This window comes from Harmonia axyridis, chromosome X, assembly GCF_914767665.1.
Source record: "Harmonia axyridis chromosome X, icHarAxyr1.1, whole genome shotgun sequence".
NCBI classification, from domain to species: domain Eukaryota; kingdom Metazoa; phylum Arthropoda; class Insecta; order Coleoptera; family Coccinellidae; genus Harmonia; species Harmonia axyridis.
Genome location: NC_059508.1, coordinates 998,247 through 1,014,433, shown reverse-complemented (window position 1 = coordinate 1,014,433; position 16,187 = coordinate 998,247). Strand labels below are relative to the sequence as shown.

Sequence of the window (16,187 nt, the reverse complement as noted above, 5' to 3'; positions counted from 1 at the left end):
GTCCCAATATTTCTATGGTTTCAACTATTGATGAGCACAGAAAAATTGGGCTTTCATAACAAAAGCAGTGTCCTTCCGTCAATCTGATTATTTCTATGCTTTTCACTGATTACTTCACTGATTCGAATCTAGATATGTTTTATAATTTTTTTATCTAAAAATTGATATGGAAATAACGAAAAGATCGAATGTTTCAAATCGAAATTTAGCGCCAATGAAGAAGTAATCGTCGAAACTGAGACCTAATTTGAAGCGAAAGACAAATCGTACTACAAAAAGGGTATCGAAAAGTTGGAAGATCGCTTTAATCGTTGTATCGCCTTCGAAGGCAACTATGTTGAATAATAAAATCGAATTTTGGCAAAAAAATGTGTTTAAGTATGGTAGACCGGGGACTTTTCAATTGGCCTATTAGATGTCCTCTATCAAATAAAAATTGACCTTTATTGGCAATTTCCGAAAAATCTTATTCATATGCATATAATTAACAACTGTTCCATCCAGATCATTACAATTATTACTTATGTATATAGGAATGTGAATTTTAAAACTCGAAAAATAGTTTCATTTCCGAATTATTCCGTTCAATATTTAGTTAGCTACTCCATATTTGAAATATCATGATCTAGCATCCGGTGTGCCACTGGTTGTGGTTGTAGTTGTTGTGGTTGCAGCAGGCACATAAACAGCTGTAAGAAAAAACATTTTAATAAATTCTTTTCTGATTATGGATGAAACTATCATGACACATCATTCATATCTTTATCATAACATACTTTCAAATAGTTCTTAGAAATCACTTACGTATAACTATCGGCAAACCAAAACCAATACAGTTTTTCATATTATCCATTTTAGAAAGGAAGTGGTTTCCTTTTCCTATCAAATTTTGGGAGCTGTTTTCATCTTTCAATCCTAAAATGGGTTTCAATAGTCCATCAGTATATTTTCTAGGGTTTTTTATCTTTGCCGAAGTTAGGACTGGCTCAATATTTTGCAATCCTGAAGAACCTCTCATATTATTTAATGCAACCAAATTTTTTCCTGCTGTTTTTTCTACCTCCTTCCAAATACTGGCAGATGAACTTCCATTCTGAAACATTATAAGAATCTCGAGCATTCGAAATTATTCACTACAAGTTCTGCCCAAAAATTATTCAATTCCAATAGGCTTCTACAATTATTGATTTATAAGTTCATAAATAAGCTTTAAATCATCCACTTTCAAAAATTATTGCATCTGTGTGCTAAATCAGGAAAAAAAGGGCTTCGTGAAAAAAAAAATTATAGGTACAGCTAGACTTCTTTTAAGTGATCTAATATTTGGTGATTTCAATATACACTTACCAGAATGAACACCCCAAAAATAACACAAAAATTGATGACACCCATTTCAAAAACCAGAATTCTTCCACTGCTCTGAATGATATCAACCAGCAATGTATTTTTCTGTTAATTTCTCGTAATCTGTGAATGCTCAGTTTCACATTTCCTGTTTAACAATAAATCATTTTTCATTCTGTCTTCACTGACCTTCAAATTCAAATGCAGCGTAACATCGTTCACATTTTTCCTAGTGTAAAATTGTCACAACTAATTTTGTTAGGAGAGAATTCCACGAAAACATAATTGGATTATAGAAATATATTTCTCTATAGAAGGTGATCACACAAAATTTTTGAACGCTTGGTTTGTTAATATAGTTCCACCTATAATGCCGTCTATAAACGATGTCTGTGATTTTAGAATCCTGAATTGTCTCAAAGATTGAATTTACATCCGTCCTCGAATCAAATATATCTGGCCGGTCGTGAACACGATAACTCTCGAACGGAAATATTTTAAAATCATTAAATCAAAAGGATAGCGGTTCAGATCTCGAGAGCCGTTTTTGGATTCCGTGAATATGGCTGTTTGAAATTTTGTTGAGTCTTTAGCCTCGTTTATTTATTCATTCATTTTCGTATATCGTTCCTAAATGTCTAATCTATGGGGATGTTAATAAATAGGAGAATATTTTTCATACCTTCAAACATTCGCTTCCAATCATTTCAAAGCTCAAAATATTGCTAATACGCTGATCGAGAGCCACAGTTCCTAATGGAAATACATGAATAATTAATGAATTAATCCTTTCTTGTTTTCATTAGATCAGACACCTAATCTTGCTCACCCAACTGGTTTAAACATGACGTACAACACATCCAAATAATTGCATTAATTATTTCGGTGTCCAGTTTAGGTAGACATATCTCGATGTCACATTCCCCATTAAAATTAGACAGAAGAGATTCGACCTGAATAGCACGGTGCCACATTCTTGATATTGTCCAAGTTGACAGCTATAAAAGCCATGCAGTTCGAGAATTCCCTGCTTGACACTTGACGTGAGACAGATGGAAGGGTTTGGTGCTATATTGTCTTGAAAGAGGAAGTTTGGAGTGGCCCTAAGTAGTCTTTCCCATTCCTGATAGATTCTCCATTTGATTTGGTGCAATCAACAACGAAAGGAGAACTATCGTTGTTGTTCTCGAACAGACAGAAATGCAATTACTACTACCTAGGAAATATTGTCTTTCATTTATTCCTAGCCATTACGATTAAAGGGATGGAAGTGTATTAAATGAGTAATTAAAATGGAATCAAATGTACAGAAAATAACACAATGGTTTATTCAGAATTCCATCAAGATCGTTTCACTAGGAGATAAAAAAAAAACCTTTTGAAAAATGTCGATATCGAATCGAAGAAAAAAGCTAAATCTGAGAGTGGTTTTAGACAAAAGTTCATTCATTTGGATTAAAGAACGAAGAAAATAAAACAATTGCAAGAATAGGAACTTTTTATTATGTCTGGAATATGAAAACTCACCCTGTAGCTTTCTAAGGAAAGGCAGAAATAAATTTTTCATAGTAAATCCGTACTCCCCGTACACTCTGTATACTCCATTCAGGAATTATTGACATCGAAGTAGGCCTTGAAGTCACGACTTTATTTCTTTATTTATTATTTGTTACAAAAATAACACCAAAAATGCTGTGGTTCATCATAGAAATATAATCAGTTTATATTATTTTCATCATTTTTATATCCGAAAGGTCCCAAATTTTGACATTACGAATTACACGATTTCATAAATTGGAATTCAAATTCTATAATCTGAAAATCAAAATATTACTGAATGAGCCATTATCTATTAATATTAATATAGTATTTGTGAATTATTGAATTATGAATTTGAAAATATATCACAAACCGACAATGTCGTCTAAGTATTTTCTCTAATTCTGTGGTTATTCCGTTCATTCTTCCACATCTTGTAGAACAAAATCGTGCGAGAATATATCAGAAACGCACAGTTTTCATGGTTATATTTTATAATTCTATGTTGGTACTCCAAACTTTCCGCCACGGCTTTATCTGTCAATTAATCAATTTGCCTTAAAGAAATCATTTCTGCCAACCAACATTTTTCAATGCAAAAATCACTAAAATAAATCTATGGAAATATTTCATTACTTTCAATGGAAATGCAATGAATTAGAGAAAATAATGTATAATACTCGTACAGAAGGCTCATTCTACCACTCGTTCATTCCAAAACTCGCCACTTCGTGGCTCGTTTTTGAATTTTGAACTCGTGGAAGAATATCAATGCCTTCTGCACTTGTATTATAAATAACTATTTGGACACGTAAAATTTTCATATATACTCCCTCTATTTATGTTTATTAGTTCATGGTATTGTCAAATCAAAGAATATCGTTCTTAAAATTCTAATCTATGACGATGTCAATGAATAGGACAAAATGTTTAGAACTGTCAAACAACAGGACGTTATAATTTGTCTAGTATCATGGACAAATGGATCAATAGGAGAAAACAACGACAGGATAAATGAACCTGACGAATCTTTCGGACGCAAGAAATATATCCTCTGGAACTATATCCCTCTTTCCAAGGTGTGATCTTCAAGTCTTGTTTCGGTCTTCGTGGAATCTTATAGGTCGATACGGACCTTAATTAGGAAGGAAGTTTGGAACTAATTTGTTGAGCGAATTCGGAAAGAAGGTCGATTGTCCCGAACGTCATGAAAGCCGTTAATTAGCTATATTTTATGGCCTTCTCTTTTCGCAAATTACCCCGAGAACGTTATTTATATTGTAAATAAACTCACGCCGCCTCCCTACATTTTCACTACAAACGGGTGGGACCGAAGAAATTCCCTACAGAAGAGAAATAATAATTTGTTATTCAAGGTGTAAGGTGAAGATATGTCAAAAAAATCAGGAGGTGATTCCTTGATTTTTTTCACAAGAAACCTATTCACAGGGGAACAGCTGTTTTGGTGTCAAAGTTTTTTGAGCTGATTCTATATCAATTTGTCCTGAATTCAAATAACGAATTCATTTTAACCAATTTGCTCAAATTGTTAAGAAATACAATTTTAGAGAAATAAAAGTAACATTATTTTAACTCAAATCCGTAAGTATAGTAAACAAAAGTAGATATAAAATTTTTATTTCAGTTATACAAAATACAATATCATGTCGTACTTACAAACACAAAAAAACATTGAAGAAATCAAATAGTCACTCAACACTTCGAAAGCTTCTTTTCCGCGACATTCTTGAATGATTTTTCAAACAGTTCCTCTTCAAACTCCAGAAGTAATCTGCCATCATGTGCATGTCCCATCTTCCTTAGTAGCGGTCCTCCACAACTTTAATATTTTGGTGAAATCTTTCATCTTGTTCCTCACACATGTCTTCAAAATTTTCTGGAAAACGGTAATAAATAATAAATAGTGTATTTCAATACTCATATTGCACCCTAAGGATTTGAAACTATTAAGCATCTTGTTGACCATTTCAACATAATTTTGAGCTTTATGTTAGCCTAGAAAATTTTCTACAACTGCAACAAATGATGTCCAAGCTTCTCGTTCAACTTGATTCATTGAATTTATGAAGGCAGGATCCTTAATTAATTGTCTTATTTGTGGGCCATCAAATATTCCTGTTCTGAGTTTTTCTGTGCTCAACCCATTCTTGTCGAGAGCCTTCACAAATTGCCTCATTGAGCCCAACTTTATATGTAACAGAGGAAGTATGATTTTTTTTCTCTTACTTACCCGAGTTAGGGGATTGAAAGGGTCAGTTCAGGTACCTGATAGGCAATGATCCCACTATAAATGTGCTGCGTGAAAAACAATTCTGATTTATGTACACGCTAATAATGCGAGCTCAACGGCTTATAATGAATAATAACTTTACTGAAAAAACTTAAAGTACGACTACTTCCATTCAGGTCAAAGAAATGACATGAAATGAAAATTTTCTTTTGGCCTCTTTGGATTTTGCGCAAATATCAGAAATAGAAGTGGCCCCATTTCGAACCTTAAGGAACACGAGATGACCCAAAATAACTCTTAGCGCGAAAACCGTTATGTGAGACAAACTGTTATGCCAGACCAACAGGACGTCATAAAGTCATATCCAGCAAAATATCCAACAAATGTTATGGTTCAGTTTGTCGAAGGCTTTTGCAAAATCAGAATGAATAACATCCACCTGCTTGCCAACATCTTTCGCCTCTGAGATAAAGTTTGAATTCAATACCAATTACGAAACGAAGCCATGTTGACATCGAGTTATCAATACTGAAATACATACTGTCATATCCCTCCAAAGGACTTGGCAAAGTTGCAGAGCAACGAACTGCCTCTATATTTCTCAGTTTTATTCTTGTCACCGTTCTTGAATATTGGATAGACCCTAGCCTCTTTCCATATATCAGGAAATGTTTCTGTTTTCAGACATAAATTGGAACCCAGTTCATCAAGCAGTGAAATTTTCAGAATAGTCTCTTATGAGGATTGTATGTTATCCGGAACAGATGTCTTTTTGTCTTTCATATTCCTCAAAGCATTTTCAACCTAATAATCTTCTACTGGATGGAAATGTATGCAAACATGACTTTGATTATAATGGCTGGTAAATCATTCAGTTCTGGATGCTGGAAAACACTACTAAAAAAAGTAGCAAATACGTTGGCTATATCTTGCGGATTATTTACCCTACTATTGCCAAGCTTCAACTTTACCAGTATTCTGGTAGCTTTATTTTAAAAATATCATATGAATGACCAAGGATCGTTCAACAAGAAAAATTGCAAATACTTCATGTAATAATTTTATCATATATATATATACCACGATGGTTTATGCAAAATTCCATCAAGATCGTTTCACTGACTATACATTTGACTGTAGGTACATATTGCATTATAATCATTTTTGTGATGAAAAAAACTTCAAAAATGGTCGAAAACCGTTAAATTACAAATACCATCATGATTCCCTGTGAAAAAATTTCTAGTAGATTCAATGGGTAAAAAATAAGCTTCAAAATGAAGTTTCATCACAAGAATTTCCTGAAAACTGCAAATTGTTACCCTAAAAGTGGCATCAGACTTTTCGAACAGTAAAACCAATTTTAATAATGCTCCCTTCAATGATAGTGGAAAAGTAGTTGCCAGGAAAGAAACGTATATTGAATCGAATAGTGTCATTCCCCAGCTTCTCTGACCTGGCAGAAACTGACAATTCAAGAGGAGAAAATGTCATAGATCATTTTTTGTTGCAAATTAGCTGACTAAAGAAGCACTAATTAGTGGCACGAGTTTTAGGTGAAAAACCTGTATAAAACAGGTAAAAGTTCAAAATAGAAAAAGGTTTTAAGTCTTCAATTCGTATCTGAGTTCCCAAAGAATTGTTTCATTTGTGTATTCCATTCACAAAAAAAAAAATAATGCTTAACCGACATTTAAATATCTGTAATAATTGATCAGTTTCGAAACTACTCACGAATTTCATGGCAATTTCTTGATCTGCCTGATGGTATAATACTCTCTTATGAAATGTTCTAGTTCTCCAGTTGTAAGACACATAATAACCTAATGTGTTCACCTCAGGCTAAGTGCCTGAGATGCTCTAGGATTGTACAATCAGCTCTCTCTAATTATGTCAATTCTATTTCAGTGATGAGTTTCATGGGAGAATAGAGTAATCCATCCACTAGGATGACTATTCCAGCTATTTCTGCCTTATGCAGTCACCAGAGATTTGCATAATCTCAAACAGATAACTGCCAACAAGAGGTTCAAATCTAACCCAACGAGAATGATTATCAACTAAACTGGGGACTCAACATATCAATCGAGGATATACCAGGGTAACTATTTATGCATTGAGAATACAAAAAATTAACGAGCGATTTTGATGCAAAATATTCTTACTGCTTTTCAAAATAATCACCTTTAACTTCTATACACTTTTGCATGCGATTCGAAATTTTTTTTTTCAGTCAGAAGATGGTCGTTCTGAAACATGCAATTTGAAGGCCTCAACCGCATTTTCAGGCGATGAAAATCCTTGTCCAAGAAGTTAATTTTTGATTTCTGAGAATAGAAAGAAGTCATTAGGTGCCAAGTCGGTGCTATAAGACGGATGACCCATTAATTTGATTTTTTGTGTGACCAAATACTTATTCGTTGCATTTAATGTGTGTGAGCTCGCATTGTCATGATGCAAGATAATTCGTAGTTTTGGGTTTGCTTCTCTCAATTTACCGAAAAATTCAGGCAAACAAATGGTTCCATATAAGTCTGAATTAGGGGTCTTTTGATTTTCAAGAGCCACAATTGCCACAGGTCCAGTTTTCGTGAAGAAAGATGCCACCATTGGCTTCTCAACGCTTCGAAAACGAACAACTTTTGTTGGCTTTGTTTCACATTGAAACATCCAAACTGCCGACTGACGTTTTCTTTCTGGCTCGTATGCATAAATCCACAACTCGAAACCTGTAACGATGTTTTATACCGCTTTGGATGTACCACAGTTGTATTTCGAAATGATTTTACGACAATAGCAATTTTTTGAGTACCATTCAAAATGTGGATTCCAACTTGCACAAAGCCAACAAACACACAAATGTTCTTACAAAATCTTATCTATGCTTATCATAGTAATGTTTAACCATCTCTCGATTTCCTGATATGTCACATGACGATCTTCTCTAGTTAGTTTTCTCACAGCTTCGATATTAAATGCTGCTTCATCGCCCAAAGTTGAATTTAGTTGATAGATGCATTTTTCTTTAGTTAGACCACATCGTAAGTCATAATTTTCATAGCTCGAAAATTTTCACCAGTTAAATCCATATTTTGGCAGAGATGAAATTTTCAATTAACTGTAAACAACAAAAATTATGCTAGTACGTCAACGTTATAAGTACTCATCACACAAAAAATGTCAAATTTTACGGTGAAAATATCAGGTTTTTTCTGGCAATATCAGTGTTGACAATTCTCAATACATAAATAGTAGCCCTCGTATTTTTAATACACCGATCTTGTTCGAGTGCCTGTAGCTGACACGTAGTTCAGGGACATCGTCACACACTTATTTCATTATTTTCGTAATATCGTAGTTATTCTACACACATAACCCTTCCAGAAAAACAATCTAATTATCTTGATTGAATGACAGACGATTCATTAGATGTCATTCTCGAAGAGGGGACCTTGAACGAGGCAAGGAAACGTGAAAGGGTTACACAGATGTTCGGAACATCCCTTAATGTCGGATATTTCAGCGAAGATATTGGCGGAAAGTTTTCCTTGAGTCTCTCATGGGATTAAATGATCTTTCATCAAGGAATATGAAGACGACGAAGGCGATCGTTTTGAGCTACTCCCAAGACACCACTCTCTCACCATACTACAACAGTCTCCAAGATCCGATGTATTTCCAGTCCAAACTAAAATCACATTGTCTTCTTTTTTTTAGGTTCGACGATCAATTTTTGTTATGATCAAAAATAAATTATGCGTAGAGGTAGAATATCACATCTGAAAGGAATGAGAACCTATAAATCAAACTTATCTAGTCAGAGGTGAGGAATAATTTATTCATTGTCAATATAGGTACTTACACTTATATTTAATATGCTTTGAATTTTATGGTTCTATGTCGTTTATTTTCGAAAAATCCAAATTCTCCATTAATCCTTTTGAAATAAGAGAATTCTATTCTGGAGCTAAAAGGATCAACGCTTTTGTCGAGAAAAACTAGATTCTACACTTTCCAAAATAAAAATTTTTCAAATTATGCACCAGATTTTGATTTAAAATAATACACCAGTAGACTGAGGAAAAAACATTTTTGAGATGTTGGATTCATTACATTCTAAGTAGCAATCTGTTGAAGGCTATAAGTTTTATTTCTATAAGAAAAATGAATCTGTTTCGATTGCCAAAATAACTAGAATGTAGAATAGCATATTCTAAAACATTTGTAGAATGGGCTCCTATTCCAACACGAATACAAAATTCGAAAACGAGCGATGAAGAAGTATGAGTGTTGGAATTGCCTTCTGCAACGAGTATTAGATGGTATTGTCTCTGTCAGTCAAGTTGTGAAATATAATCGAATTTCAATGAAAAATTCAGATTATACATCCTAGTGACTTTTGTATTGTATCTTGGCAGTTGGTGTTACTGTTACGAAAATTGACAGATTTTGGAATTTGAATCGTACGTTTCGAATTCTGAAATAATTTACAATAACGCATTCAATTCGTGAATTAAGTCTGACGAAATCGATTTAACACCAATAGAATCAAGAGAAATTGCGAATAATGTTGCAAATCATTTGACTATATCCAAATTATATTATATTGACAATTGACGTGTGTTGAAATTTGATAGGATCGGAAGTCAGTGTGAACAACCACAAAACGAAAAATATAACTGAAAACAATGCTGTAAGGAGGAGGAGCAACTCATTAAGATACTGAAATAGAGAAAAAAAATTTAAGTCATACAGAAGAAAAAAAATTCGAATGACACAGGAGTTTACTTCGAAGTGACGTAATCGTAAATTAAACCGATCTAGTGCGTTCCTTATCACGTGACAACTGAGTAGAGGTAAGTAATAAAGTTTTCAAAGCTTTTCTTTCATCTTCAGTAACATATTTAGTTTGTCGTATCAATTTAATATCGTTTTTAAATTTTTGATTTATGGAATGGCAATATGACACTATATCATACTAGTTTATATTTAATTTTATCATTTATTTTTCATTATAAAAAACCTGCCTGCAATATTTTCAAGAATGGTGTATATTAAATGAAGTCTACTACAGTAAGACTTTGCTCGTTCTTTATTGAGCGAGTCGTTAATGATACTGACGTTATTCAAACAAGAATCAGCGACATATGACAAAATATTGACATTTTTCCGTCTGTATATCGTTGAGGTGAAGGGGTCCAATACTTGCTAGTGACAAGTTGGCATGTCGAGGGGAAGGGTCTGGAAGGGTTATGAAGATAAAGGGCGACTGTAAATGAGTTGCCGGTGGTTGTATAGCCTCTGGTCACTTTCATTAACTGCCCACTTGACAAATGATAATTGGTACAGCCATTGGTTAGTTCCAATGCTGTCACTTACCTATGGCTTGCCGGTTCCTCATTTACCAAGTCTATTTAGCAGGCATTCTAAGCTGGCGTATACTAATTGCCCATGATTTATTTTGTTTATACATTGAAGTATACCGATCCAGTTCTTCTCTCCCCACTGAAAACTTTAGGAATTTCTCCGTTGAGAATAATTGATTACGGTTCCCCATATATCGTTGTCACATCGAATTGATCTAAAAAAAATTACAAGTCGAAATAAGGGTTAGGTTTCTTGGATTCGTTATTGTTTCACGAGGAACATTGGAGATTTTTTATTATTATGAAAGTATGTGATTTCAATTAAAAATTTGTAGCATTTGTTGTACAGGCTTAGAATGACGTGGCATGTTAAGGGATACGAGGGTGTCCTAAATTCTCTGTATGATTCTATTTCTAATTCTTGTACGTGAGGTTTTGACCAAATAAGATCTTGACGTTGCTTAGTCGTACATATTGAAATAACTAATGTAAAACAATATAAATATAAAGGATGTTCTTCAATTGAAGGTACAAAGTAAAACGAGAGATGCCCTGAATAATTTCAAGAAAAAACTTCCATAAACATGGTCCCTCAAATGCTTTGTTTTCCAACTTTTTTGTGATGATGTCGTCATTTACGGGAGGTTTTAATTTTCTGCTTAAATGTGAATAAATTTGCGGCTGAGGCACATTGAATACTCTCAAATACCTATGGTGAGGCCTCTATTAGTGGAAGAACGTGCCGAGAATGGTTTCAACGCTTCAAGAACGGAGATTTTGTCGTCAAAGACCAGAAAGAGAGAATATTTTCGAAGATGCATTTTTGGAGGCATTACTTGATGAGTTGATCAAGACTCGTCTCAAACGCAACAATAATTGGCGGGGTCATTGGGAGTGACGGAACAAGCCATTCCAAAATGCCTGAAAGTCATGGGTAAGATTCAGAAACAAGGAAATTGGGTGCCGTTCGAGTTGAAGCCTAGAGATATTGAACGGCGTTTGTTTGCTTATGAACAGCTGCTTGCAAGGCAAAGACGAAAATGATTTCTGAATCGAATTGGCTTTCAGACAAAAAATGGGTTCATTACGATAATCCCAAACGCAGAAAATCTTGGGGATATCCCGGCCATGGTTCCACCACCGAATATTCACGGTTCCAAGGTCATTCTCGGTATTTGGTGGGACCAGTTCGGCGTTGTGTATAATGAATTGTTAAAACCGACCGAAACAATCACAGGCGATTGTTACCGAATGCAATTAATGCGTTCTAGCCGAGCATTGAAAGACAAACGGTCGAAATACGACGAGAGACGTGATAGGTTTTACAGCATGACAATGCTCGATCCTATGTTGCGGCAGTGGTAAGACATACTTTGAAACGTTGAAATGGGAAGTCCTACCCCACCCGCCGTATTCTCTGGAGAATACGGCGGTGACAGTCCGAGGGAGCAATGTCTGGACCTTGCTCCCTCGGACTATCACTTGTTTCGATCAATGGCACACGGCCTGGCTGATCGGCACTTCCGGTCTCATGAAAAAGTAGAAAAATTGGATCGATTCATGGATCACTTCAAAAAAAGACCAGTTTTTTCAAAGTGAATTATGAACGAATTCCATTTTGATCTGTAAATTGTACATTGTTAACCCTATGAATTGAAACAACTTAATAATCACAAATTCAGGAACAAAATCAGAGAATACCTGCTCAGTCCTCCCAACTCATCTTCTATCTCCTAGGTGATAAAAAAAATTATTTTTTTTTCAATTCGTTATGCTCTATTATTGTTTTCTATCAATGTTATTAGATGGATTGTACACAATGTATGTATGTATTTAATTTATTTTTTCTTTCATGTATCAACAAGGGTTAAGTAGTAGAACACCTATGGGTGAACTTCCCCTTGAGATTTCTATAAAGAAATAAAGCCCTTATTATTATTATTATTAATAATGTTTGACTGACCCCGTATCTAACAAAAATTTTTATTGAAAACCAGTCTAAAATTAGTACCTTATGGGAAAGCAATATTTATCCGGTAAAAATGGTTCATTCCAGATGTGTTCCTATGAGAAATGTCACTTTAAAGTTTAAAAAAATGCATTTTTCAACTAGTTATAGGATTGAGTTGGACCCTAGACTTTCTTGTTCAGGAGATCATATTCTACAAAATGTGAAATATTCAGAAAACTTTAACTGGTGACAATTTTTCCATTTGGATACTGCGTTGTCCTATTTCGTTAACTCAATATTCATCGATTGCTTAACCTCGAACAACGTCGTTCACCGAATCCCACTTACCCTCGACTGTTTTTCCTCCACGAAAACCATCTAGGGTCGTGTGCAGGTCGCATTGTATGTTATGATGTGTTCTGGCATTAACTGGCAATAATTAATCAGTTCCCTGTAGGATACTAGACGAAGGAAAGCAACCGGCCAGTCCTCATGAGATGGCAAAGGGGCATACTGGCCCCTTCCCTACAACGATCCCAACAGGGATACGAATAGCTCACGGTCAAACTAAGAGCCGGCCACTTAATGTGACGCTCGGGACTCAGGTCCTTGCTTGGGCTGGTCCATGTCTTTTGCAGACGTTACTCAGCTTTCCACTAAACTTCAATCTGAAGTATCACCTGAGGAAATCAAGATCGTGGTCGGTCGGTACGTTTATAAATATTCTCGGCCGACCCAATCACCGTTCACCGAAATGAACCTTCTTGCCTACTTGATAGATCGCCTACCACTCGCCGTACCTAATACACTGGACAAAAAGTATTAAGACTGTATTTTCGGTTCGTTATCTACGATCATAAAACCTTGGAATCATTCAAGCGATTCATCGTTCCGCAATCGGCCAGAACAGATACCGTGTGACTAAATTCCCTGTTACCATGATGCCCAGCAAAATATGTTTGGATGAATTCAATGCATAAACTTTCGGAAATTTCTGCTTTGTTCAATGAATGTCATCCTGAAATTTTGTGCACGAACCTTAAAAAATGCAGCAACTCTTACGGCCGGTATCTAAAAACCCAATTATAGTAAAATTCCACTTGACAGCTGTCAATTCTATGGTCAAGTGTCATTTAGGTTGCTGGAAGTAAGGTCAACTCCTTTTATTTGAATATTCTGCCAATTAACACAGTGGTCAAATATTACGCGAAAATTGTTCGTTAAGCGTCATTTTGGGTTTCTGAAAAGCATTTTAATTCTTCTTCTCAAGTTGAAAGCTCCAGATAACATAGATTAGACAATTTTACACTGTACAAAATTTCATAAACCCAAATGGATTTGACATCGCTGTTAGGTTGAATGTTAGAAACCAGGGATTATAGTGTTTTGCCTCATCTCTAATTATGTGTTGGAGGTACGAACGAAAATGATAGATTCTTCAGATCATTTTGAGAAAAAATGTCCTATAGATATGGGCCCGTTAACGTGATGTCGTGAAACAGGGTTTTGAAGTTTGATTTTTTTATTATTTTATTTATTCTCATATCCCTTTCACGAGATTTTCAATTTAAATTTGGCATAGATATTCCAATTTAAAGTTTTCATCATGTGATATGCTTATTTTGACTGCAAAACTACATGTGACACATAAAAATTTTTCTGGAACAGTGTCCGCGTCTTACCTATAGAACTTTTTTTTGGAGCATCACTGAAAAAGAAATGTGAAAGGAACTTATTTCCAGTACTACACTTTTTGGTTTTATGTAGATTTTTCGTATCTGCTACCGATTTCGTGAAAATAATTGCAAACAATTCTCTAGTAGTCCTCAGGAAAATCCGAATTGTTAATCCTGTTGATAAGCTGTGACGATTAAATTTATTATGAGCTTTGGTACAACGGTGTACAACTTGGCTCCACCGTTTTTCCGAAATTCGGGACTTTATTTTGAGAAATTGGTTATACATTTACGATTCAAAGTGTTGTCCATCGCTGACCACTACTTTCTCCCATCTTTCGGGCAGCATACGAATCCCGCGTTGAAAGCACTGGTGATCTTTTGAAGCTATCCACGAATCAATCCAAATTTTACTTCTTCATAAGACCGGAAATGCTGGTCAGCCAGTACGAGTGCCATTGATCGAAACAAGTAATAGTCCGAGGAAGCAACATGTGGAGGATACGGCGGGTGGAGTAGGACTTCCCATTCAACGTTTCCAAGTATGTCATGACCACTTTCGCAACATGGGGTCGAGCATTGTCATGCTGTAAAATAATTTTATCAAGTCTCTCGTTGTATTGCGGCCGTTTTTTTTTTTCAATGCTCGGCTCAAACGCATTTTTTGCGTTCGATAACGATCGCCTGTAATTGTTTCTATCGGTTTTTTATTTGAGAGCATTCGATAGTCCTCAGCCGCAGAAAATTGAAACCCCCCGCAGATGACGAGAATTTGGCTCGTAAGCTGACATGTTCAATCGAGAATACCTTTATGATTCAGACACAAATCGACTAATAATATGATGGCGTTATGTTGACAAATACCTAAGCTTATTGTATGACATCTATGATCTATTTATTTCGACTACCACTTACCGCTACAGCCATATTTTGCAAAACGGCGGGAGCAAATTTGTACACCTAATAAAAATGTGAAAACATCAGTTATATGGGCAAAATGATAGCCCGCTATTTTCACGCGAAAACATAATTATGATCATTCAGAGATTTCCTGCACAATTGGACAAAGATTCTAGTTCGTCAGACAAAAGTCACAAACTGAACTGCTCTTCATCTCAACGGTTTCTACCTAAAAATGTTATCATACACATACACATCAGATATTTAGTCAAAATGATAGCCAGCTGTTTTCCTGGAACAAGCACGCAAAAGCAGATGATCATTCGGAGATTTACTGCAAAATTGGACAAAAATCTGGTTCGTCAGACAGAACTCACAAACTGAACTGCTCTTCATCTCATAGTAAAACAATAAAATCCGAATGAAAATTGGATGAAAATTCCCTTTCATCTAACAGATATCGTACGCAACTATAGAATCCCAAGTAGGTGCAATAAAAACAGTGGAAGTTTTCAATTTCCCGACTACGTGTCGTTAACATCGGCTCATAACGTTTGCGGTCTTAAAAAAAAAACCGTGGGGACATTAGCATTTCGTGCGACATTCAGCGATAACAATAAAGTGTTAATGCGATCCCTAAGGAGCCACAGACGTCGGGTCTGGCCTGTGCCCGGGACGTGTCCCTGGAATCAACAGTGATCCTGATAAGGAGTTCCTGGTCCTTCTTTTCCCGCCCGCTCGTGATAAGCATTCTAGAGGAGCGATAAAGAGCGGGGCCTAAGCGTTTGGGTTGTCCCTGAAGATGGATGGTTGTCACGGGAAATCCACCCACCTATATCTCAACATTCGCCGCACGTTTTAACGACTTGTGACAACTGTGATCTATAACACTGATTCCCGGACGAAAAATTGCCATTCTTACGCTCGGTTTGGCGCTACACCGGACTATTTCTACGGATTTAATTCGAATCGGCACGACGATAAACGCATCGAACGAAACTATACTCGGTGGCGTTGAAAATGATTAATGGAAACCTTCTTTTTCGTCAATTCGGCTTGAAAAAATGTTCAATATTTTTTTATCCAGATTCTCCTAGGAATTTGAGAGACACTCCGGAAGACATTTTAGACGAATAATCATAATATCTAGTCAATAATTA

General features: G+C 35.5%; 1 protein-coding gene across 1 annotated transcript; it reads right to left on the bottom strand.

Moving 5' to 3' along the window:
* Window positions 1-454: 454 nt before the first annotated feature.
* On the bottom strand, window positions 455-1,462 carry LOC123686097. The gene is made up of 3 exons (XM_045626080.1): window positions 1,348-1,462; window positions 805-1,093; window positions 455-689 (listed from the first exon to the last, which is right to left on the bottom strand). Exons 1-3 carry the CDS (start codon window positions 1,390-1,392, stop codon window positions 619-621), a joined length of 405 nt encoding a protein of 134 aa, XP_045482036.1. The 5' UTR covers window positions 1,393-1,462; the 3' UTR covers window positions 455-618.
* Between the last annotated feature and the right edge of the window lie 14,725 nt (window positions 1,463-16,187).

Bases quoted from the DNA above. Each gene is read 5' to 3' on its own strand.
- LOC123686097 (XM_045626080.1), bottom strand. From the start codon at position 1,392: ATGGGTGTCATCAATTTTTGTGTTATTTTTGGGGTGTTCATTCTG. The intron at 1,094-1,347 runs GTAAGTGTATAT...ATAATGTTTCAG, and splicing joins TTTTTGGGGTGTTCATTCTG to AATGGAAGTTCATCTGCCAG. The intron at 690-804 runs GTAAGTGATTTC...TTTTTCTTACAG, and splicing joins TGGTTTGCCGATAGTTATAC to CTGTTTATGTGCCTGCTGCA.